Source organism: Paralichthys olivaceus, chromosome 1 (genome assembly GCF_024713975.1).
Source record: "Paralichthys olivaceus isolate ysfri-2021 chromosome 1, ASM2471397v2, whole genome shotgun sequence".
NCBI lineage: Eukaryota > Metazoa > Chordata > Actinopteri > Pleuronectiformes > Paralichthyidae > Paralichthys > Paralichthys olivaceus.
The window spans coordinates 3,735,048-3,759,449 of NC_091093.1; the positions used below are offsets into that span (position 1 = coordinate 3,735,048).

General features: G+C 40.6%; 1 protein-coding gene across 1 annotated transcript in view; it reads left to right on the forward strand.

Moving 5' to 3' along the window:
* The first annotated feature begins 950 nt into the window (after positions 1 to 950).
* Positions 951 to 24,402, forward strand: part of LOC109624858 (mucin-5AC-like) — a 48,566-nt gene continuing 25,114 nt past the window's right edge. The window contains exons 1-30 of the mRNA XM_069531397.1: positions 951 to 1,097; positions 1,566 to 1,607; positions 1,683 to 1,941; positions 3,276 to 3,390; positions 4,484 to 4,568; positions 5,321 to 5,427; positions 5,760 to 5,970; positions 6,050 to 6,175; positions 6,295 to 6,412; positions 6,660 to 6,798; positions 6,987 to 7,097; positions 7,474 to 7,543; positions 7,669 to 7,806; positions 8,527 to 8,691; positions 8,835 to 8,929; positions 9,020 to 9,146; positions 9,369 to 9,624; positions 10,122 to 10,168; positions 10,463 to 10,566; positions 10,678 to 10,829; positions 11,744 to 11,882; positions 12,205 to 12,315; positions 12,576 to 12,752; positions 13,320 to 13,559; positions 14,049 to 14,205; positions 14,364 to 14,492; positions 15,839 to 15,986; positions 17,062 to 17,105; positions 17,195 to 17,383; positions 17,590 to 24,006. Of these exons, the coding sequence (XP_069387498.1) occupies positions 1,022 to 1,097; positions 1,566 to 1,607; positions 1,683 to 1,941; positions 3,276 to 3,390; positions 4,484 to 4,568; positions 5,321 to 5,427; positions 5,760 to 5,970; positions 6,050 to 6,175; positions 6,295 to 6,412; positions 6,660 to 6,798; positions 6,987 to 7,097; positions 7,474 to 7,543; positions 7,669 to 7,806; positions 8,527 to 8,691; positions 8,835 to 8,929; positions 9,020 to 9,146; positions 9,369 to 9,624; positions 10,122 to 10,168; positions 10,463 to 10,566; positions 10,678 to 10,829; positions 11,744 to 11,882; positions 12,205 to 12,315; positions 12,576 to 12,752; positions 13,320 to 13,559; positions 14,049 to 14,205; positions 14,364 to 14,492; positions 15,839 to 15,986; positions 17,062 to 17,105; positions 17,195 to 17,383; positions 17,590 to 24,006 (10,294 nt within the window). The 5' untranslated portion in view covers positions 951 to 1,021. The remainder of the gene's footprint in view (positions 1,098 to 1,565; positions 1,608 to 1,682; positions 1,942 to 3,275; positions 3,391 to 4,483; positions 4,569 to 5,320; positions 5,428 to 5,759; positions 5,971 to 6,049; positions 6,176 to 6,294; positions 6,413 to 6,659; positions 6,799 to 6,986; positions 7,098 to 7,473; positions 7,544 to 7,668; positions 7,807 to 8,526; positions 8,692 to 8,834; positions 8,930 to 9,019; positions 9,147 to 9,368; positions 9,625 to 10,121; positions 10,169 to 10,462; positions 10,567 to 10,677; positions 10,830 to 11,743; positions 11,883 to 12,204; positions 12,316 to 12,575; positions 12,753 to 13,319; positions 13,560 to 14,048; positions 14,206 to 14,363; positions 14,493 to 15,838; positions 15,987 to 17,061; positions 17,106 to 17,194; positions 17,384 to 17,589; positions 24,007 to 24,402) is intronic.

Sequence of the window (24,402 nt, forward strand, 5' to 3'; positions counted from 1 at the left end):
AGTTATTTTGCCTGATTCTGTTGTTTCACCCAACACTTAGCGACACTGAATCCTCACATCTACTCCAAGCTCGCTAATTGTGGCTTTCAAAGCCATCATTCCACATTTGGGGAAATACACTAACTCAGGATATGTTTTGCATTTGGGCTGATCCAGATCGTGTGAGCCATAGCGGACAAGCTATTTGCTCCAGTTATGTATTTTTGGGTACAGACATGAGAAAAGGACCAATCTTCTCAACTCTCTGTAAGAAAACAAGAAAGTTTTTAAAGTTTTTTAAACCAACTGTCACAGTCTGTATCATCTCTCTCTAATAAATTACGTTTTAGATTTTATGCACACTGTTGCCAAAAAAATTACATGTGAAGCAGTCCATGTCATGTAAATTTATATTCTAAATGTTTTGGATTAAACATAATCTGCCATCCAGTTAACACTCATCTTCAACTCATCCTATCATCCAGCAGATGTGGCGTCCTTATAGTGCATAGTGGAGGAGGCCATAACCCCCATAAAAAAAATGTTATCTAATTATTCTATCTATTTTTATTCCTTAATTCTACAATACCCATGTCTGGTAAATTAAGTAGGCAGTTAGGGGCAACAGACAAAGAAGAAATGACTCAGGATAGTGATTGTGGTTAAATACTGAAAAACGTTAAAACATTTTATTATTATTATTATTGAATATTCTCAATAAAGTAAACAGAAAAATAAATTAGACTATGAATGGAGAAAAGCTCCATGACCAACATATAATTTTCTGCAGTTAATCAGAGACCGGAACAATCTGCTGAGTGCAGTGATGGAGTTGATGCCATGTTTGATGAAAAAACAAATATTTATTTTTCTTTTGCGCATTGCTATATTTATTTAAGAGGTGAGTAATGGAGCTTAGGATTCTTTCTCTCTCTCTCTTTTACCTGAGGGAAGTGTTCTAGCTCCACCTTGACTGACTGGTTATAAAGGGAGCCATCCTCTAGGTAAGTTCTCTCATACTGGGTCAGTCATTGGGACCAACATGGGGACCACAGGACTCCAATGCACATTATGGCTCATATACCTAACGCTTTTGGTCGGCTCACTCACTCAGACTGGTGAGTGATGGACTCAAAACTGTTTATTACAACTTAAACCCTCGATAAGAAATGTATAAGACGATAGGAGCTAATCATTGAAAAATGACTGAAGTGTATTTTGTTAAATGGTGAAAATAGGAGAGTTAACTTACTCACTTAAAGCTGTAGCTGTGATGGTACCTTGTTTGGATAACTTCTACATGCACCTTGTGTTTGTCTTTTGTATGTTATGAGAAACTGTAGAAATATTTATATAAATTGCCTTCATGAGCTTTTGAAAATGTATTTAAAAAATTCGATATGGAATATTAATTAATTTAATATATCTACAATAGAGCCAGTTGATTGAATAATAATAATATGTTGTCTCTGGGTTGATTATTATATTCAATTGAAGTTTTAATGGGGTGTCAGAACAAGCCGATACAGAATATCAAATAAAACTGGGGCAAAATTGAAAATAAGTATCTCTTCTCTTCACAACAGTTAACGTCATCACTTCTTCAAAACAGATCAGCGTGGCATCAGGTAACTGTGCAAAAAACCCAAATCTATGTCTTTGGAATTCTTAAAAATGATGTTCTAATGTTAATGTTTTTGTAGCAAATGCATCTCACATCGGCCGCGTGTGTACGACATGGGGAAACTATCACTTCAAGACCTTTGATGGACATTTCTACCAATGGGCCTCCACCTGTAACCATGTCCTGGCCTCGCAGTGTGAGGGCAGCTATGAAAATTTCAACATCCAGTTGAAGCGCAAGACAGATGACAAATCAGTCACCATCAGCAACATCATCCTGAAGCTGGACGGCTCAGTGGTGGAGCTCTCTAAAAACTCAGTGATTGCCAATGGCAAGATGTAAGTTCAGTCCAGACAAATCAAATGCATCCATCCGGGAAACGCTGTAGCCAATATGTTCAGTCGTACTTTGTGTTGAATTTCTGAATTAGTGAATCCCAAAGGAAAAGTAGGAGTCACATAGATATGATCATGGAATTGTATGTAGTTTACAGTAAAATGATGATAAATCTAACAGTGATTCCCAACTGAACAGCCCCTGGGCTACTCACAAATTGTGGGAGGCTTTTTGTTTAACCCAAGGTCAATTTGTTTCACAGACTACATCTACAGACCTACATTTTAAAACATGCACATTCTGTATTAGTGTTTGAGAGGGAAATATTTTACAATAGTGTGTTGCTAATGTTGGATTATCAAAGTAATCACTAAACTGACCTAAGTCAGTTAAAAAGAAAAAAACCTCAGTATTCCATTGGGGAAGAAACTGAGCAAAAAAGTCAGAACAGTGAACAATTTCAAATCTCAACAATCAGAATGTCTTGTATATAATATGATGTATCTATGTCAATTTTCACCATTGGAGAATAGATGGAAAACTGAGAAACTTCACATTGATAGCCTCCAATGATACTCAGGAAAGTTCTTTGGAGGACATTTAAAATGCTGCTGAGAATTAATCTGACAGTGATTTTCTATCCGGACTTCACAGTTCATGTATGAAGTGACCTTCAGTGAGTTGTTGTCGTTCAGTGAGTTGTCAGTGTAACATTCCAGTGGACGCATAGCAAGAGTTGGAACCCACACCTTAATTGGATGTACAAGAATTGTATGCAATTGATAGGATTTCAATGCCTCCCAATGGCACAGAAGCAACAGCTGTAGACTGCAGCACTGTCAATGCTCATTTCAACCTGCAGGTTGATTTTCACACTTTGATAAAGTAAAGTGTGTGTAGAACTTCTCAGTCATTCTTTATTTATCATCATTTCAACCTGAATAATATTTTAGTAGTAACATTGAAATAAATGATCTAAAGTAATTTCATGGGTAATGGCATTAATGACAGTTTATGACCTAGAGCTTTTTTACTGATATCTAGAATCATTGATACTTTGAGACTATTCGCTGCATGCAACAGCAAATAGAAGGAAGAAAGACAAGGTTGTGTCGGTTTTTACATTTTTTTTCTTACCTGATGTATCACTCTGAGAAGGCTGGAGACGACTGTAGTTTTCAGCCCCTTCCCACAACTGCTGTCTCTCCACTTTCGTCATGTAAAAAATCTTTTACTGATTTGTTGTCACCCACAGTAGAAACGAGAGAGGTTTGACACAGAGAGGCTGTGTCAGATGCTGCTCATTGTAACACTAACTCTGTGTGTTTTGCTGCAGCGTGGCTCTGCCGTATGTCACGTTCGGGGTGACTGTGAAGGGAACCACGTCTAGTATCACTGTCGAAGCCAAGCTGGGAATCACGGCCATCTGGAACTTGGATGACTCACTGGATGTATGGAGAACACCCACGCACTTGCACACGTTGCTCTCATGTGTACTTTGATAATATTTTCAACGCAAGTGTTAAGCACTTCAACCCTGCTGTAAACAGACCTGAAGGTTTTGCAGCTGCATAAGCCTGTGGCATAAGTCAATTAACCCTTAAACCAATTCACTTGTTAGAGGAAACAAGTGTCTTTGTGTCTACTCCCACAGTCTGATAGAGCTTATCTTTGCCAAAGAAACTCTACTGTTATCCAAAAGCTTTTAAAAACGTTTTTAAGAGCCATTCAGCTCATTAAGCCATTGAAAGCTACCGTAATTGTAGATTGGGTGTGCACAGCAGCCTGTACCTTAAGAGAGTCTGAATGTTTGCTTTATGTCAATAGGTTAGAATCTGCATTTACTAGTGTAGTGATGCTTTATGAATGTAAAGACATATGAGAGCCATGACAGAGTCTTGAAGAATTATGTTTTATATGAAACTAAATATTCAACACATCTGTCTGAGGTAACTGGCATTGGCCCCATGTTCCAGAGCTCACTGTTGCACAGGTCTGTTTTAAGGCAGACAAAGTGGGCTGAAAAAAAATAACAACCCTGAGGACTGAGGTAGCAGTGAAAGGTCTGACAAATATTGATCAAGTTGAGAGTCACTAGGTGGGTTTGTGTGATGCACATTGTCCTCACCACAAACGTAAATAACTCCAGCCTGAAAACCAGCTTGCAAATAGTTGCTTTAAGTTAACATGTGGCTGAGTGTGTTACTTCATTCAGATATATGTGATAAAAGGATTTCCTGATAAAAAAATTAGAGATTTTCAGAAAAATATCATTATTTTCAACATGGTTACATTGGAGTCAATTCTCATTACTTAATTGTTCTTGATATGAGAAATTAGTCAAATTTACAGAGTAAACGCACTAGCTACACAGAAAATGTGTCTCTCCTCTATGACAGACACCACACACTGCTAACCAAGATGGTGCTGTGTGAAAAAACAGCACAATTCAAACTTGTATTAAGAGATCCATGAATCATTAATGTGTAGGTCTAAACTTGTGATCTTGGCAAACTCTACTATATGTTTGGTGTCTGTTCACAGATTGAGATTGACAACAAGTACGAGAACCAGGTCTGTGGACTCTGTGGAAACTTTGACGGCACAGCCAATGATCTTGAGAAGGAGGGTAAGACTCTTTGTAGGGTTATGGGGGAGCTCTATTTTCTATTCTGTTTGTGTGTGTCTCTCTTGCCATGTGTGACTTGAGTCATCATCCGAATTGTCACAGCAGTTAGATAAAGCATTGTGTTAATAAGTGGAGAGCAGTGGAGACATATATGCTTGAAATTGTTTTTTTAATTAGTGAAAAACACACAGAGACATATTTTTTACTATTATTTATTTCAGGGACTCCATTGTTTAGAAAAGTCAGTCACTTGTTTCAGAGCTCTGCCTGGAAATCTCATAATAGGCTTTCAGGGGAGCCAAGCTTGTAATTCAAACCATAATAAATACACCGTAGCTTGACTTCATGTTTCCAACACTGAAAAGAGAGAAACAAATTCAACATTGACACTACTCAGTGTGAAAAAAAACTTGCTTTTCGTATAGAAAACTTATGGCACATTGCTATTGAAACAAGGCACATGCTTATATCGTGCAGAGCAAATATGCTGCAGACTGAACCTACCTATTCACTTGATCACGTGGTAAACCAACCCTTTGATTTGCCTGCAGTTAATTGCATGACACCAATGTGAATCTGCCTGAATCGGTCTGAGAAGACCCAAGCAAATTAATCATTTTTGCACAAAAATATTTTACACTGACTTGAAGTTTTCCATGGGGATTATTTGCAGTTCAGTTTTTACTCAGCTGTTGTATGAGATGGATACAAGTAGTGACCGTTGTGACTGACTCCACTGTACTGTACTGTAGGATCTAGTCTGTCTTTGGAAGACTTTGCTGAGGGCTTCAAGGTGGATGATCCATCGGAGTCGTGTGAGGAGCCTGAGCTGAGTGCCGAGAAGAGCTGTGGAGACAAGGTATCATCCTAGACAGATGAGAGGCTGTTTACCATCTCATATGTGCCAAGGTTGCAAAAAAACAACATGTTGCTATTTAACTTGTCAAGTGGGACAGCTTCTACATTTCCATAAAATTATTTTATTTATAATGCAAACTTGTTCCATGCTCACAAGCTGATCAGTCATTACACCTTCCCATCAGTGCATTACCTGTTGTTCAACTTGTTGTGTGTTCTCAGTTATCAGAAACATTACGAGCAAGTCATCTATATCTAAAGAAGCTTTCCAAAGAAGTCTTATTAAAAACATAATCATTTAGTTGATGTTTACTGTCTTTTTTGTTTTTTCAGGATTTCTGTAAGCAGATTTTCTCCTCTGCTCCGTTCAGCGACTGCAAGAACCGACTGGATGTGGGATCCTTCAGTAAAGTCTGTATGGCCGACTTGTGCAACTCTGAAGAAGACGATGACTCCTTCCTCTGCCAAACCATCTCAGAGTACTCAAGAGAGTGTGTCCATGCTGGTGGCAACCCCCAGCCATGGAGGAATGAAAGTTTTTGCTGTAAGGGTACTAATTGCTAATCTGCTAACTTGCTATTAGCTTGATTGTCTCCTGTTTATTTACGTGTTTGTCTCTGCAGACAAGGAATGTCCATATAACATGACATTCTTGGAATGTAGCAGTTCTTGTCCTGACACCTGCTCCACCCCTCAGGCCAGCCAGACATGTGACAGCCACTGTCATGATGGCTGCAGCTGCCCTGCCGGTATCACTCACATTTCATAAATACATGATAATACCACATGTAAGAAAATGCAATCTAACCATATTACACACAGAAATATACCTGACAATGAAGATTGTTATGTTCTTCCTCCTCCTCAGGAAAGGTGTTTGATGACATCAGTGCCACTGGCTGTATTGTACAGTCTCAGTGCGCATGTCTGCACAACAACAAAGTGTACCAGTCAGGAGAGTCGTACAGTCATCACTGTGGTTCCTGGTGAGACAAGAACTACATTTCACTTCATTGAGACAAGCAATAAAGAGAAATACATGAATCATTTTCATGAATCGCTTTTCGCTTTTTTTACTTCACGTATAGTTCTCCATTTATTTAAATAACTGTTGCTTAATCATGTTGAGATTACTTCAGGGAATTTACTTTTCATGACTTGATTACACTGTTGAAATAATACTGTGTGTGCGTGTGTGTGTGTGTGTGTGTGTGTGTGTGTGTGCACTGACAGTGAGTGTCAGGGTGGTAAGTGGAATTGCAGTGAACAGAACTGCCCAGGAACCTGCTCTGTGGAGGGAGGGGCTCACATCAACACCTTTGATGGAAAGGTCTACACATTCCATGGGGACTGCGCCTACATTATGGCTAAGGTAGACAACGTCATCAGGAACACTGCTACTCTACTGCCACATACACACCAGAGTTACACGTTTTTTTACACAGCCCTCTCTGCATGGAATGCACCATGCTACACAATAACAACAGAGATCTCAGTGTGTCCTGAACCAGATTGGTGTTTGTGGTTGGTGATGAGCTTTGTTTCTTATGTGTGTTGCAGCACTCTAATGGCTCCCTATTCACTGTGCTGGTGGACCTGGTCAAGTGTGGTTTATCTGAGAAACATACCTGCCTCAGGGCTGTGACACTGTCCTTATACAGCAATTCTTTGGTAAGCTCATGTGTACACACACACACACACACACACACAAACACACACTACCCCCTTACCCTTAACCCTTAACTATTACAAGTAAATGTCTAATCGTCTTACTTAACCCTAACCTTGAGTTGTGTACACACACATGCACAAACACTAGTAATCAGATCCAGGTCAAATACAGGTAATTCAATATTTTGTATCGATTTCAGTCTGAAAAGAGAGTGGGATCACAGTATTGCAATTGATGGCTTAACTGATATATCACAGCTTTCCAGCCCTCACCAATATGGTACACCAAGCAGGTTTAGCAAGGCTTTAAACATACCTCATCATTACCATTGGACTAATGTTTGATGTATACTAAAATGTGTCTTTCCAAAAACAGGTTGTTAAAATTCAGGCGTCCGGACAGATCTTTGTGAACAAAATCCAATCTCAGCTTCCACTCTTCACACGTGAGTTACTTAACGCTTTAAGAGTTTTTAAATTAAAAAGACACAGTAATTGTATTCAAATATCTTGAAATGACTGGATAATCTGCTTTAACACTGATATTTTCAATGTCTCTGGACCACTGCAGCGGATTTAAGCATCTTCAAGCCATCATCCTTCTACATGGTCATAAGCACTAAAGTGGGCCTACAAATAATGGTCCAGCTGGTCCCTCTGATGCAGGTCTTCATTACAGCTAATCCTTCGCTCAAAGGACTAACCTCTGGTAGGACCTGGTCTTATTATGAAAAGCTTCCTCCACATTTTACTTGAGGCTTAAAGGGCCCTCTCTTTGTTTTTGTCATACATATACATATTATGTTACAATGTCAGATGTCCACATTACATTTTCATACAATGAGTACAAACAAATGTAGCAATGTGTGTAATAAAACCTCAACCATCACACTGCTCTGAACACCCATGGTTTAGATTTTTTATTTGGTCATACACTGCATGCAAAGGGTGTTCTCCCATAACAGTCTACTGAAGTATTATGAAAGGTGTTTAATGCACTGAGGACCCATATGAGATCTGATCACCCACATCACTTACAGAGGTGGTCTGGGGTGGCCACATTCTTTTTGCTGAGTAAACACAAATGTGTTGCAAGCCACACTGAAGGACCACCTACTCAGCTGCTGTCTCTGACCTGCTACACTTTTATAATCAACCAAATTCATTTTCACACTTTTCAGTTTTTCCTGTCCACTGATTCATTTGTGGCCACCACCACAAATTATACATTGACAGACATGTATTGATTTTCTTTTTTCCCTAAATGATTGAATCTTTAGTGGAGCTGCTTTTTATCAGTATTTACAAATGTCAATCAACCATTTAAATTCAAGAAACAAACAGTGGAAATGTGGAAATGTTTGCTTCACACCCATCTTCATTTGGGTAAATGTTTGTGTTAGTGTAAAACTGTGATTTCATCCAATAGGTTTGTGTGGGAACTTCAATGACATGATGACTGATGACTTCAGGGCAATGAGTGGGCTAGTGGAGGGCACTGCTGTAGCCTTTGCCAACACATGGAAAACCAGAGCCAACTGCAAAGACATTAAATCAAATTATGGACACCCCTGTCTAAATGGCATCAACAAGGGTACAGCTCTCTCCGCATGCTTCATCACCGCAGATCATATATTAGTTATCACTTCATATTTTATTAAGCGATTCAGTGCTATATTTCGGAGTTACATTTTTAGGCATATGATGTTTTTTAACAACTTCATTTCTGTGTCTCAGAGAGTTATGCCCAGTACAGTTGCTCCAAACTGACGGATCCCACGGGAGTGTTTGCTCCTTGCCACTCTGTCATCAGCCCCAACACGTACAAAGATGTAAGTCTGCACACACAAAGCTGCAATGACAAATAAACTAAATGGCCGTACCCTTGTTCATGTGTCCGTGACCACAATGTCTCCTCACAGAACTGCATGTATGACAGCTGTAACTGTGACAAAAGTGAGGACTGCATGTGTGCTGCAATCTCCTCATACGTCTATGCCTGTGCAGCGGCAGGAATCCACCTGAGTGGGTGGAGGTCGACCATCTGTGGTGAGCAAAACATCAAGGGCTCTTTTATTTTACTGTGGAAATTATTTTGGTAATAATTTTGTGATGATCATTTAATGTTGATCCATCTGGCTCCATCTAAGACCTGGAGGGCTCTGCTGCACTTTACACTCTATGATCCATTGTTTTTCCCTATTTGCAACAATGAATTTTTAACTACATGAAAATCGAATTAATCTCTCAACTCTTTTTCTCTCCTACCAGGCAAATTCAGTGAATATTGTCCAACAGGAACAGTGTATGCCTATAACATGACCAGCTGCATGCGTATGTGCCGTTCCCTGAGCCAGACTGACTACTCCTGCCGGGTCAGCTTCCCCACAGTGGATGGCTGTGGCTGTGATGAGGGAACCTACTTGAATGAGAAGGGGAAGTGTGTGGCCATCACAAGCTGTCCCTGTTATTATAAAGATTCCATCATTCTTGCTAAACAGACTTTCACCAAAGACGAAAACACATGGTGAGTACAGAGGGCAGCGGTGCCAAAATTTGAGCTTTAAGCAGAAAAACATATAGATATATATATATATAAATGAAATGTGAACGATATATTTAATGTGTAACATGTATAATGTGCAGTAAAAAATGACGATTCAAAGTGTTGTACATTGTCCAAAGTTAGGGATGGGTGACGTATTTCCGCTTCTTTAACCATCAACTGTCATTGCAGTTTGCTCCTCTCCAATACAAGAGATAGGAGCCTTTGGGGAGCACGAAAAATACACCAAAAATAAAATATAAAGAATTTGGAAAGTTTGTGCTGCGATGTGCTCAGTTTGACATTATTTATCAGGATGCGCTGTGGAATACAATGAGTCATATGTAGAGTATAACATTTTTTGTTAAACATTCGAACAGCAATACAAAATGTATTATATAGTGGAATACATAGTGATTAGTGAGTGATTTCAGACACTAACTCTGTTTTTCCATGTCCTCTCTTACCTGTTCTAACAGCATCTGTAAACAAGGAACTCTCAGCTGCTCCGGAGGACATCCTACATGTAGGTTTACACATGTGGACCCTTGAATCCCCATAATTCAGATCACACTTATTAGTGTTTATTGAATTCAGCAGTTGACTTCTGAAATCAATTTGTGAATGAAATAATGACAGACAGCTAAAAAGGCATTCCTTTCAAGATCATGTAATCTGCTTCCAAAAATTAAGTTGTTTATGCTGAATTAGAGGGAATTGTTGAAGGAATTACACACGAGACAACTGGAAATTTTGACATGATCACAATATTGTTTATAATGCCAATAAAGGTCATCTGAATTTGTTATTTACTTCACAGCCATATGTCCTTCCCCCATGATATACTTCAACTGCTCCGAGGCTCAGCCCGGGGCCAATGGGACTGAGTGTCATAAGAGCTGCAGCACCCTGGACATGACTTGTGTAAGTACAGCTCAACACATATACGCACACACGTCAAACATTTCGTCACACGTGGACATACACATATCCTGTTTGCTGAGTCCCTCCTTTCGCTCTCTCCTCTGAATATAGATCAGTACAGAGTGCATATCAGGCTGCATGTGCCCTGATGGCCAGGTGTCAGGTGGATCAGGAGGCTGTGTGAAAGAAGACGAATGTCCATGTATGCACAACGGACATATCTACGAGCCTGGACAGACACTGACTGTTGATTGCAACACCTGGTCTGTACAGTGCTTTACATACATACCATAATACTATGTATATAGGAATACACACATTAAATATCTCTCTCCCAGAGGTTATGAACTACAGGTATTCCAGATTCAGAGGAAATGACACCAGTCAAGATGTAAAATACATTGCATATATTATTTATATACAAAATATGTGTTATGTCAGGTTTTTCATAATAAAACCATTACTTTTCTCCTTGGTTCAAATGTTCATTATTACTTAGTATAATAATAAAGCCCATAATCAAACTAAATATATAATTCTTATACAGAACTGGGTATTTTACTGAGTAATACAAATCCCACAAATTTGAAGCATTGTGACCATATTTGAATTACTGTAATCATTTCTCCATCTTAGGTGATGAGGGAGAATTAATATTCTGGTTTGGTGCCATGCAGACTTAAATCTTAGTGAAAATGTGTTCTAGTTTGAAAGGCCTGTCTCTTTTAACTGACTCCCCCTACAACCAGTTAGGGAGCATTTTAATTTTAAGTATCCTAAATATTTAATGTCGTCACAACTTGGCTCAAAATAATGTGACAACATATAGAAACCACACAGTCTTTAAAAAACAAAAAACTTTTTAATTAACAACATAACAATGCAGTAAGTGTGTGCTTGTGTCAGTCTGTCAGTGAAAGAGACAGAAACTTGAAGGTCTTCTTCGTGGCCACCAGAGTAGTCAGTTGTGTTCAACTCCACCCTTATATTAACTAAACAAAGAACACAACATTTGAAAAAACTATGATAATGACATGGTATGGCTGATACTGGGTGATGATTCCTTGTAAAATAGGCTCTCCTAAAACATGCCATACATTTCTGTAAAAATGCATAATTCTCCTCTGGAGGTTTACATGACTGAATTTTTTTTTCTGGTGTTTGTTTGTCTCCACAGCACTTGCAGTAAAAGGAAGTTCCAATGTACCAATAACTTGTGTGATTCTGTATGTGGGATCTATGGAGATGGTCACTACACCACATTTGACGATAAGAGGTTTGACTTCAGTGGACAGTGTGGATACACACTCCTCCAGGTAAAGTGGCAGACAGGCAGATAAGCAGAAGTTAAAGTTGAAATCCTTTGATGTTAGCTCTGTTCAGTTTAGCAGCAAACCTAATCATGGTAGCAGCAAAATGTCCATGGGTACTACTTTCTCTCAGACATACAACAGAAGAGCAACTTCTCTATGAGCAGCTCAATCTTCTTCCATTAGTAACTGCAATCGTTTAAACGAATATGCCACTACCAATAAAAGCTGCTTTTTAGATATGTAGTGAATCTAAATACACTAAGTATCTTTTGTAACTTAAACAATGGTGTCCAGTAATTGTATAACTTATCTGTGCTTTACTCAGGATTTCTGTGGTACTGGTCAGAGCAACGGAAGCTTCAGAATTATCACAGAGAATGTTCCATGTGGAACCACAGGAGCTACCTGCTCCAAGACCATCAAGATCTTCCTGGGGGTAAACAACCAAAACACACTTGTGCATGTTCTGCCTCAAACACTAGATCACATCCTCAAACCAATAGGATAATGCACTAGAATTAAGCTAGGATTATGGATGAAATTTTAGTGTGCAGTTTCTTCCCAGGTATCAGGGGACATGGGTCAGAGTTAGAAGGAAACATTTTTTTAATTATCCATTGAGATATGATTATATCTTGAACCTCAACTTACTGTTGCAATAATAACTGCATGTTCATTTCATTTTGATACCCACAGGATAATGAATTCCAGCTTAAAGATGAGAACTTCCAGGTGATAAAGGGCAGCAGCAAAGTGTTCCCTTCTCAGATACACAAGATGGGTATTTACCTGGTGGTATCGATCAAGTCAGGACTTGTGCTCATGTGGGACCAGAGGACCAGTCTTTTCATTAAACTCAGCCCAGAGTTCAAGGTAAGTTAACAAGTCTATGTTACAACTAGCCTTTGCACAAGTTATAGTTATGACTTGAACAATTCCATTCAGTCTGGCTTATTGTCAGGATACATGAGAATCTTCATGGACCCATCGGGTCATGTGATTTGAAGAAGAAACTTGTTCAGTGCATTGTAAGAGGACAGTATGATAAGAATCAGAAATATCTTCACAGCAGGGTATTTGTTTGAGACAAAAGAGCTAAAAGGAGAGTGAAATTCGGACATGACAAAATGCTCACTAAAACATATTTAAGATTTAAAGTTGTCAGTATTTTATGTGTACCTGCCTTAAGAGAAAATCAATCACCTCAATCACATTTTCAAGAGAATTGGGCTCAAATTCTCTATGTACATGCTACTTTAAAGACAATTCAATGTGACTTGGGGCACAGTTATCATGGGGTTGAAGAATATTATGCACAAGATTTCAAGCACTTTATAAAGTGGACACTAATGGCACCTAATGAAAATGTCACATACAGTGATAACAAACAGATCCCATTCTATCATATAGCAGTAATTGTCATGGGTTCCTTCCCCCCAGGGTCAAGTCTGTGGTTTGTGTGGAAACTATGATGGCAACAGCAAGAATGACTTCACCACACGCTCCGAGGGGACCGTGGCCGATGTTATCGAATTTGGTAACAGTTGGAGGGTTTCCTCCACCTGCCCCAGCGCCCAACTTATCAGTGATCCCTGTTCCACAAATGGCTACCGGGCAGCCTGGTCCCAGAAAAAATGTAGCATCATCACCAGTGTCACCTTCAAGAACTGTCATTCACAGGTAAGCATGGTGATAACAAACTCTATGCTATAGATTGCACATACACTAAACTTATGGGACAGTTTGAGGTATCATCAAGATTACATAGCGCTAATTAAAATAGATAATTTTACAAATTTTATTGTTCCTTTGCTTTATTAGGTTTAAATACTCTTTGCTTATTCTGTTGGTCAGGCGGGTGGTCTGCCAATCTAGCTACAGTATTTTTGTTAAAATAATTTGGTCCATAGCAAAGGTATCTTAGAAACTATAGGCTTGACTCTCTCTTGAAGAAAAAAAAACTTGAAGGATTTGGACTGGACATTTACTGTCCCTAGTAGATGATTCCCTCTGATTAAAGTGATTTATGACTTTCTACACCACCATCTCCCCAGTGTTTCTACTGGTTAGACACTGGTAAGACTGCTGTTGCTAATAATAATAGCATAAGACAACATTTTTGTTCCCCCCATCTTTTTTTGCTTAACATTAAAGTATTGTGTGTTCAAGGTTGACCCTGGACCATATTTTGATTCTTGTGTGAGAGACTCTTGTGCTTGTGACACCGGTGGGGACTGTGAATGTTTCTGCACTGCAGTAGCTGCCTATGCCAAAGCTTGTAATGAAGCTGGAGCGTGTGTTAAATGGAGATCTCCAAAAATGTGCCGTAAGTTTGGTTACCATTACACGAGAAAAATTTGAACTACGGGATGTAAGGATTTAGAGGCACTCTTGGTTGCAAAAAATGTTTTATTCAAAAAAGATTTAAATATATTTGTCACATTAAGTGTTACAAGCTAAGCTAATACTTGTTTTGTCTTGCAGCTATTTTCTGTGACTACTATAATGAACCTGATGGTTGTGAGTGGCACTACAGGCCTTGTGGAGCTGCCTGCATGAAGACATGTCGAAATCCATCAGGAAACTGTTCGAACCTCATCACTGCCCTGGAAGGTGCATTAGACAGATCTCTTGGCATAAATGTTGACTTGACACTTCTTGATTAGATTTGTTTGACTCCTTGATGGGGCAGCTTTAGCTCAATAGGTGTCATACTCTACACCTTAGAGGGGAGCTTGCCACCATCAGTTTTATTTGTTAAACAGTGGAAAGCATTTAGAATGATCACGTTTGCCTTATGGTGACTACTAAAACCGAATGGCCTAGCTTCTGTATGAAGCTTCTGCAGAACTTGAGGGACATGTAAGCGCGGTTTGTAAGATAAGGGCAATATCACATTGCACACTCTCATATTTGTGCACATACATACACACACTCACATTTCTCTCTCTCTATCTCCCTATCTCTCTCCTGACTCGCCAACATACACACAATGACATCGACTCAGTTTATGACAATTTGTTGAAATGATGGCACAATATCAACTCCAATCACCACATAATGTGCACATTCATTCATTAATTCAGCCCATCTTACACACTGACACACACAGACACACAAACAGTGTCATCAGACACATGTGTAAACTCAGAATGAGTAAAACAACAAACAAAACATGTATGAAAAGTCTACAAATTAACACTGTAAGCAGACTTAGTGGAGCTGTGCATGGCTCCCTGGTGCCTGCCTCAGACCTGGCGCTGCAGCCGGGCTGTGTGCAATCTCCCTCTGGCTGTTGAGCTGTCCGTGGTCCCTGCATCTGGGATTGTTGATCTTTATTTATCGCCATTTAAGTCATGTCGTCATCGCAATATTTGACAAGGTTCGCATTTTTTCCTAATAGCATGCAGCCCTACCATACACGCCCTGTTTCATGAAAGTGCAAAACTAAATCAGCCCTTATAAACCACCTTTAGAACCAGGGCTCATCACAGCAGCCCTCCAATAGACAACGCTTCGCGATTAAGTGACACTACAGGTGTGACTTTACTACCTCATTACCTCAGTTTAGAAGCAAAACAGATTTGCAATGACTGAAATTGTGAACCAGGTATGCTCGGGCAGCCAACTACATTGGTTTGTAATCTTGAAATGGTAATGTGTCAGAAATTAAACATTTTATTGCTACATCAAGACAAAATATTAATATGCAAAACCTGATATTCAAACCTAATATTCTGCTGATAATGTAAGTTGATGAAAACACGAGAAGGTGATCACTCAGAAGAATTTAAATTCAAAATGAACACTGTAAGCAGATTACTTTATCACTATAACCAAATTATTTAAGCAGCATTTGTGTAAGAAAGATTCTGTCCCAAGCTTCATCCTGGCTTGATCCATATGAATGATTGATCACTATATCCGCTATCCCTATATCCACTGTAATTGCTTTGCAGGCTGCTATCCACGGTGTCCTCCAAACCAGCCATACTTTGATGAAGACACCATGAAGTGTGTTGAATGGAACCAGTGTGGCTGCTATGATGATAGAGGTATCCATTACCGCATTGGAGATCTGGTCCGATCGAGCAACTGTCACATTTGGTATGTCTCATACACTTGGAATGATCAATCTCAGAACTTGGGGATTAGTGCCTATACAACATTTGGACCCTCACAGTTGTGATATAAGATAACTGAGAAGGAAATTTCTTTTGACTTACTATACATTTGTAGCAATCTTTGCACCTGTCCTTTAAAAGAAAATGTGTTCGGTTCAAATGTAAGAATGTCAGCAAACAAAACTTATCTGTCTCTGGAGATGACAGCTTAAGCCATGCACTGGACTCCATGGATCCTCCGTATTTGTCCGTTCATATTTGTGAACGCAAATGTCTCACTTCCTGAGGATTTGTGAACGCATCTGCGCTGAAAACCTCTATGGGACCAGATTGTAGCAAAACTATTTGCAATCACTGTTTAAATGAGGTGTCCAAACTGCAATGGTGTCTAGATTTGTTAACAATTGAAATATAATATTTTTAATTTCGGTCCCTGGTAAGCTATTGATTTTAGAAATTGTTTCTGACTGGCCCACAAGATCTTAATGCAGATTCATAAAATGTTTCACTTGCGTACACCAAATGCATTTTCCAGTGGCCTAAAGTTCATTATATCATGCTGTGAAATGTCGTCTTTATCAGCCATGGTACAAGCAGTAACTGTTTAATATACCTATGTATTGCATCAACTCAGCCTACCTTACACAACTGCCTGCTCTATTTTACTCTGAGTTTGCTTTTATAAAGAGATGAAAACTGAAGAGCTGTTAACTATGACATTACGGTACACATGTAACCCCTTTTTTTAAGTAGTATTTACAATTGTTTTCATATTTTTTGTTCTTACACAATGTTTGTTTTTTTATTATATGACTTTCCTCCAAAATTATCCTAGTGGACATCACATCAACCCATTACACCAACAAATAGGATTGGCCAAAGCAGTATTTAGAGGGTCAATTGAACGTCAAACAATTAATGCCAAAAATGTACATTTTGAGATATGCAGGCCTTGTTGATAAAATAGTAAAATGTATTATTTTGAACAGAATGTTTGCATTTTGTGTATGATCTGTCAAAAAGCACTGACATAGCAGCTGTTTCCCTCTGTTCCAAAGCTCCTGTACAGTTTCCGGAATATTATGCAGCTACAACATGAGCTGTAAGTGCACCTATTTTGACACACACACACGCACACACGCACAGTCACATTGATATTTGATTTAATGAGATGATGCTCTTATTTTGCAGCCTGTAAATGCTTCTTTAATGGAAACTACTACATGTATGGGGAAACCATCTACGACACGACAGATGGGCTAGGAAACTGCATGACAGCTAAGTGTGGAGCAAACGGGAATGTAATAAGGACAGTCTATGCTTGCTTAACCTCCACCACTGGCCCTACAACAACGCCATTTACGTTCAGCACAACGACAGGTATGACAGTCTATTCACATCAACAAATACATTTAACTGCTGTTTAATTTTTTTTAATCTTATATTAAAGAAAAAAAAAATATATATATATAGAAAAAAGTATATTAAGTATTTAGCATTCATTTAATAGTGATAAAAGTGTGCATATAAATATAAACTGTAAAAAAACAAATACTTCCCCTAATTAAATTCTTATTCTATCACAGTTGGAACACAATCCACAACAGAAAAAGTCAAGACAACAGAATCCCCAAAATCCACCACTGGTCCAGTGACAGCCTCTACCACAAGTGTTGCACAGACTACAACTACAGTTCCTGGTTCCACAACAGCAAGCCCAGAAACAACAGTTGTAACATCAATACCAACTGTAAGTACCACTACCACTAAAGTACCTACACCAACAACAAAAGAAACTACAACCAAACCTGGAGAAACAACTACTTCAAAGGGAACAACAGCAACAGGTGAGACAACCGAATCGCCTAAATCCACCACTGGTCCAGTGACAGCCTCTACCACAAGTGTTGTACAGACTACAACTACAGTTCCTGGTTCCACAACAGCAAGCCCAGAAACAACACCTGTAACATCAGCACCAACTGTAAGTACCACTACCACTAAAGCAGCTACAACAACAACAAAAGAAACTACAACCAAACCTGGAGAAACAACTACTTCAAAGGGAACAACAGCAACAGGTGAGACAACAGAATCGCCTAAATCCACCACTGGTCCAGTGACAGCCTCTACCACAAGTGTTGTACAGACTACAACTACAGTTCCTGGTTCCACAACAGCAAGCCCAGAAACAACAGTTGTAACATCAGCACCAACTGTAAGTACCACTACCACTAAAGTACCTACACCAACAACAAAAGAAACTACAACCAAACCTGGAGAAACAACTACTTCAAAGGGAACAACAGCAACAGGTGAGACAACAGAATCGCCTAAATCCACCACTGGTCCAGTGACAGCCTCTACCACAAGTGTTGCACAGACTACAACTACAGTTCCTGGTTCCACAACAGCAAGCCCAGAAACAACAGTTGTAACATCAGCACCAACTGTAAGTACCACTACCACTAAAGTACCTACACCAACAACAAAAGAAACTACAACCAAACCTGGAGAAACAACTACTTCAAAGGGAACAACAGCAACAGGTGAGACAACAGAATCGCCTAAATCCACCACTGGTCCAGTGACAGCCTCTACCACAAGTGTTGTACAGACTACAACTACAGTTCCTGGTTCCACAACAGCAAGCCCAGAAACAACAGTTGTAACATCAGCACCAACTGTAACTACCACTACCACTAAAGTACCTACACCAACAACAAAAGAAACTACAACCAAACCTGGAGAAACAACTACTTCAAAGGGAACAACAGCAACAGGTGAGACAACAGAATCGCCTAAATCCACCACTGGTCCAGTGACAGCCTCTACCACAAGTGTTGTACAGACTACAACTACAGTTCCTGGTTCCACAACAGCAAGCCCAGAAACAACACCTGTAACATCAGCACCAACTGTAAGTACCACTACCACTAAAGCAGCTACAACAACAACAAAAGAAACTACAACCAAACCTGGAGAAACAACTACTTCAAAGGGAACAACAGTAACAGCTGAGACAAGAGAATCGCCTAAATTCACCACTGGTCCAGTGACAGCCTCTACCACAAGTGTTGTACAGACTACAACTACAGTTCCTGGTTCCACAACAGCAAGCCCAGAAACAACAGTTGTAACATCAGCACCAACTGTAAGTACCACTACCACTAAAGTACCTACACCAACAACAAAAGAAACTACAACCAAACCTGGAGAAACAACTACTTCAAAGGGAACAACAGTAACACCTGGGACAACCGAATCGCCTAAATCCACCACTGGTCCAGTGACAGCCTCTACCACAAGTGTTGCACAGACTACAACTACAGTTCCTGGTTCCACAACAGCAAGCCCAGAAACAACAGTTGTAACATCAGCACCAACTGTAAGTACCACTACCACTAAAGTACCTACACCAACAACAAAAGAAACTACAACCAAACCTGGAGAAACAACTACTTCAAAGGGAACAACAGCAACAGGTGAGACAACCGAATCGCCTAAATCCACCACTGGTCCAGTGACAGCCTCTACCACAAGTGTTGCACAGACTACAACTACAGTTCCTGGTTCCACAACAGCAAGCCCAGAAACAACAGTTGTAACATCAGCACCAACTGTAAGTACCACTACCACTAAAGTACCTACACCAACAACAAAAGAAACTACAACCAAACCTGGAGAAACAACTACTTCAAAGGGAACAACAGCAACACCTGGGACAACCGAATCGCCTAAATCCACCACTGGTCCAGTGACAGCCTCTACCACAAGTGTTGCAGAGACTACAACAACGGAAGGGGTGGTCACACAAGAGCCAGGAACAAGTCCAAGGACACAACCTTCTCATGTCAATACAACGGCTGTAACTTTATCATCAACGGTCAAAGCTACAACCACCATTATCCCAATAACAAAGACACTTCCACCCAGCACAACTGTTTACACAAGTGTTGCAACAACAAAAGAAACTACAACCAAACCTGGAGAAACAACTACTTCAAAGGGAACAACTGTGACAGGTGGGACAACCAAATCGCTTAAATCCACCACTGGTCCAGTGACAGCCTCTACCACAAGTGTTGCACAGACTACAACTACAGTTCCTGGTTCCACAACAGCAAGCCCAGAAACAACAGTTGTAACATCAGCACCAACTGTAAGTACCACTACCACTAAAGTACCTACACCAACAACAAAAGAAACTACAACCAAACCTGGAGAAACAACTACTTCAAAGGGAACAACAGTAACACCTGGGACAACCGAATCGCCTAAATCCACCACTGGTCCAGTGACAGCCTCTACCACAAGTGTTGCACAGACTACAACTACAGTTCCTGGTTCCACAACAGCAAGCCCAGAAACAACAGTTGTAACATCAGCACCAACTGTAAGTACCACTACCACTAAAGTACCTACACCAACAACAAAAGAAACTACAACCAAACCTGGAGAAACAACTACTTCAAAGGGAACAACAGTAGCAGGTGAGACAACCGAATCGCCTAAATCCACCACTGGTCCAGTGACAGCCTCTACCACAAGTGTTGCACAGACTACAACTACAGTTCCTGGTTCCACAACAGCAAGCCCAGAAACAACAGTTGTAACATCAGCACCAACTGTAAGTACCACTACCACTAAAGTACCTACACCAACAACAAAAGAAACTACAACCAAACCTGGAGAAACAACTACTTCGAAGGGAACAACAGTAACAGCTGAGACAACCGAATCGCCTAAATCCACCACTGGTCCAGTGACAGCCTCTACCACAAGTGTTGTACAGACTACAACTACAGTTCCTGGTTCCACAACAGCAAGCCCAGAAACAACAGTTGTAACATCAGCACCAACTGTAAGTACCACTACCACTAAAGTACCTACACCAACAACAAAAGAAACTACAACCAAACCTGGAGAAACAACTACTTCAAAGGGAACAACAGTAACACCTGGGACAACCGAATCGCCTAAATCCACCACTGGTCCAGTGACAGCCTCTACCACAAGTGTTGTACAGACTACAACTATAGTTCCTGGTTCCACAACAGCAAGCCCAGAAACAACAGTTGTAACATCAGCACCAACTGTAAGTACCACTACCACTAAAGTACCTACACCAACAACAAAAGAAACTACAACCAAACCTGGAGAAACAACTACTTCAAAGGGAACAACAGTAACACCTGGGACAACCGAATCGCCTAAATCCACCACTGGTCCAGTGACAGCCTCTACCACAAGTGTTGTACAGACTACAACTACAGTTCCTGGTTCCACAACAGCAAGCCCAGAAACAACAGTTGTAACATCAGCACCAACTGTAAGTACCACTACCACTAAAGTACCTACACCAACAACAAAAGAAACTACAACCAAACCTGGAGAAACAACTACTTCAAAGGGAACAACAGTAACACCTGGGACAACCGAATCGCCTAAATCCACCACTGGTCCAGTGACAGCCTCTACCACAAGTGTTGTACAGACTACAACTACAGTTCCTGGTTCCACAACAGCAAGCCCAGAAACAACAGTTGTAACATCAGCACCAACTGTAAGTACCACTACCACTAAAGTACCTACACCAACAACAAAAGAAACTACAACCAAACCTGGAGAAACAACTACTTCAAAGGGAACAACAGTAACACCTGGGACAACCGAATCGCCTAAATCCACCACTGGTCCAGTGACAGCCTCTACCACAAGTGTTGCACAGACTACAACTACAGTTCCTGGTTCCACAACAGCAAGCCCAGAAACAACAGTTGTAACATCAGCACCAACTGTAAGTACCACTACCACTAAAGTACCTACACCAACAACAAAAGAAACTACAACCAAACCTGGAGAAACAACTACTTCAAAGGGAACAACAGTAACACCTGGGACAACCGAATCGCCTAAATCCACCACTGGTCCAGTGACAGCCTCTACCACAAGTGTTGCACAGACTACAACTACAGTTCCTGGTTCCACAACAGCAAGCCCAGAAACAACAGTTGTAACATCAGCACCAACTGTAAGTACCACTACCACTAAAGTACCTACACCAACAACAAAAGAAACTACAACCAAACCTGGAGAAACAACTATTTCAAAGGGAACAACAGTAACACCTGGGACAACCGAATCGCCTAAATCCACCACTGGTCCAGTGACAGCCTCTACCACAAGTGTTGTACAGACTACAACTACAGTTCCTGGTTCCACAACAGCAAGCCCAGAAACAACAGTTGTAACATCAGCACCAACTGTAAGTACCACTACCACTAAAGTACCTACACCAACAACAAAAGAAACTACAACCAAACCTGGAGAAACAACTACTTCAAAGGGAACAACAGTAACAGGTGAGACAACCGAATCGCCTAAATCCACCACTGGTCCAGTGACAGCCTCTACCACAAGTGTTGCACAGACTACAACTACAGTTCCTGGTTCCACAACAGCAAGCCCAGAAACAACAGTTGTAACATCAGCACCAACTGTAAGTACCACTACCACTAAAGTACCTACACCAACAACAAAAGAAACTACAACCAAACCTGGAGAAACAACTACTTCAAAGGGAACAACAGTAGCAGGTGAGACAACCGAATCGCCTAAATCCACCACTGGTCCAGTGACAGCCTCTACCACAAGTGTTGTACAGACTACAACTACAGTTCCTGGTTCCACAACAGCAAGCCCAGAAACAACAGTTGTAACATCAGCACCAACTGTAAGTACCACTACCACTAAAGTACCTACACCAACAACAAAAGAAACTACAACCAAACCTGGAGAAACAACTACTTCAAAGGGAACAACAGTAAAAGCTGAGACAACAGAATCGCCTAAATCCACCACTGGTCCAGTGACAGCCTCTACCACAAGTGTTGTACAGACTACAACTATAGTTCCTGGTTCCACAACAGCAAGCCCAGAAACAACAGTTGTAACATCAGCACCAACTGTAAGTACCACTACCACTAAAGTACCTACACCAACAACAAAAGAAACTACAACCAAACCTGGAGAAACAACTACTTCAAAGGGAACAACAGCAACAGGTGGGACAACCGAATCGCCTAAATCCACCACTGGTCCAGTGACAGCCTCTACCACAAGTGTTGTACAGACTACAACTACAGTTCCTGGTTCCACAACAGCAAGCCCAGAAACAACAGTTGTAACATCAGCACCAACTGTAAGTACCACTACCACTAAAGTACCTACACCAACAACAAAAGAAACTACAACCAAACCTGGAGAAACAACTACTTCAAAGGGAACAACAGTAACACCTGGGACAACCGAATCGCCTAAATCCACCACTGGTCCAGTGACAGCCTCTACCACAAGTGTTGCACAGACTACAACTACAGTTCCTGGTTCCACAACAGCAAGCCCAGAAACAACAGTTGTAACATCAGCACCAACTGTAAGTACCACTACCACTAAAGTACCTACACCAACAACAAAAGAAACTACAACCAAACCTGGAGAAACAACTACTTCAAAGGGAACAACAGTAACACCTGGGACAACCGAATCGCCTAAATCCACCACTGGTCCAGTGACAGCCTCTACCACAAGTGTTGCACAGACTACAACTACAGTTCCTGGTTCCACAACAGCAAGCCCAGAAACAACAGTTGTAACATCAGCACCAACTGTAAGTACCACTACCACTAAAGTACCTACACCAACAACAAAAGAAACTACAACCAAACCTGGAGAAACAACTACTTCAAAGGGAACAACAGTAACACCTGGGACAACCGAATCGCCTAAATCCACCACTGGTCCAGTGACAGCCTCTACCACAAGTGTTGTACAGACTACAACTACAGTTCCTGGTTCCACAACAGCAAGCCCAGAAACAACAGTTGTAACATCAGCACCAACTGTAAGTACCACTACCACTAAAGTACCTACACCAACAACAAAAGAAACTACAACCAAACCTGGAGAAACAACTACTTCAAAGGGAACAACAGCAACAGGTGGGACAACCGAATCGCCTAAATCCACCACTGGTCCAGTGACAGCCTCTACCACAAGTGTTGTACAGACTACAACTACAGTTCCTGGTTCCACAACAGCAAGCCCAGAAACAACAGTTGTAACATCAGCACCAACTGTAAGTACCACTACCACTAAAGTACCTACACCAACAACAAAAGAAACTACAACCAAACCTGGAGAAACAACTACTTCAAAGGGAACAACAGTAACACCTGGGACAACCGAATCGCCTAAATCCACCACTGGTCCAGTGACAGCCTCTACCACAAGTGTTGCACAGACTACAACTACAGTTCCTGGTTCCACAACAGCAAGCCCAGAAACAACAGTTGTAACATCAGCACCAACTGTAAGTACCACTACCACTAAAGTAC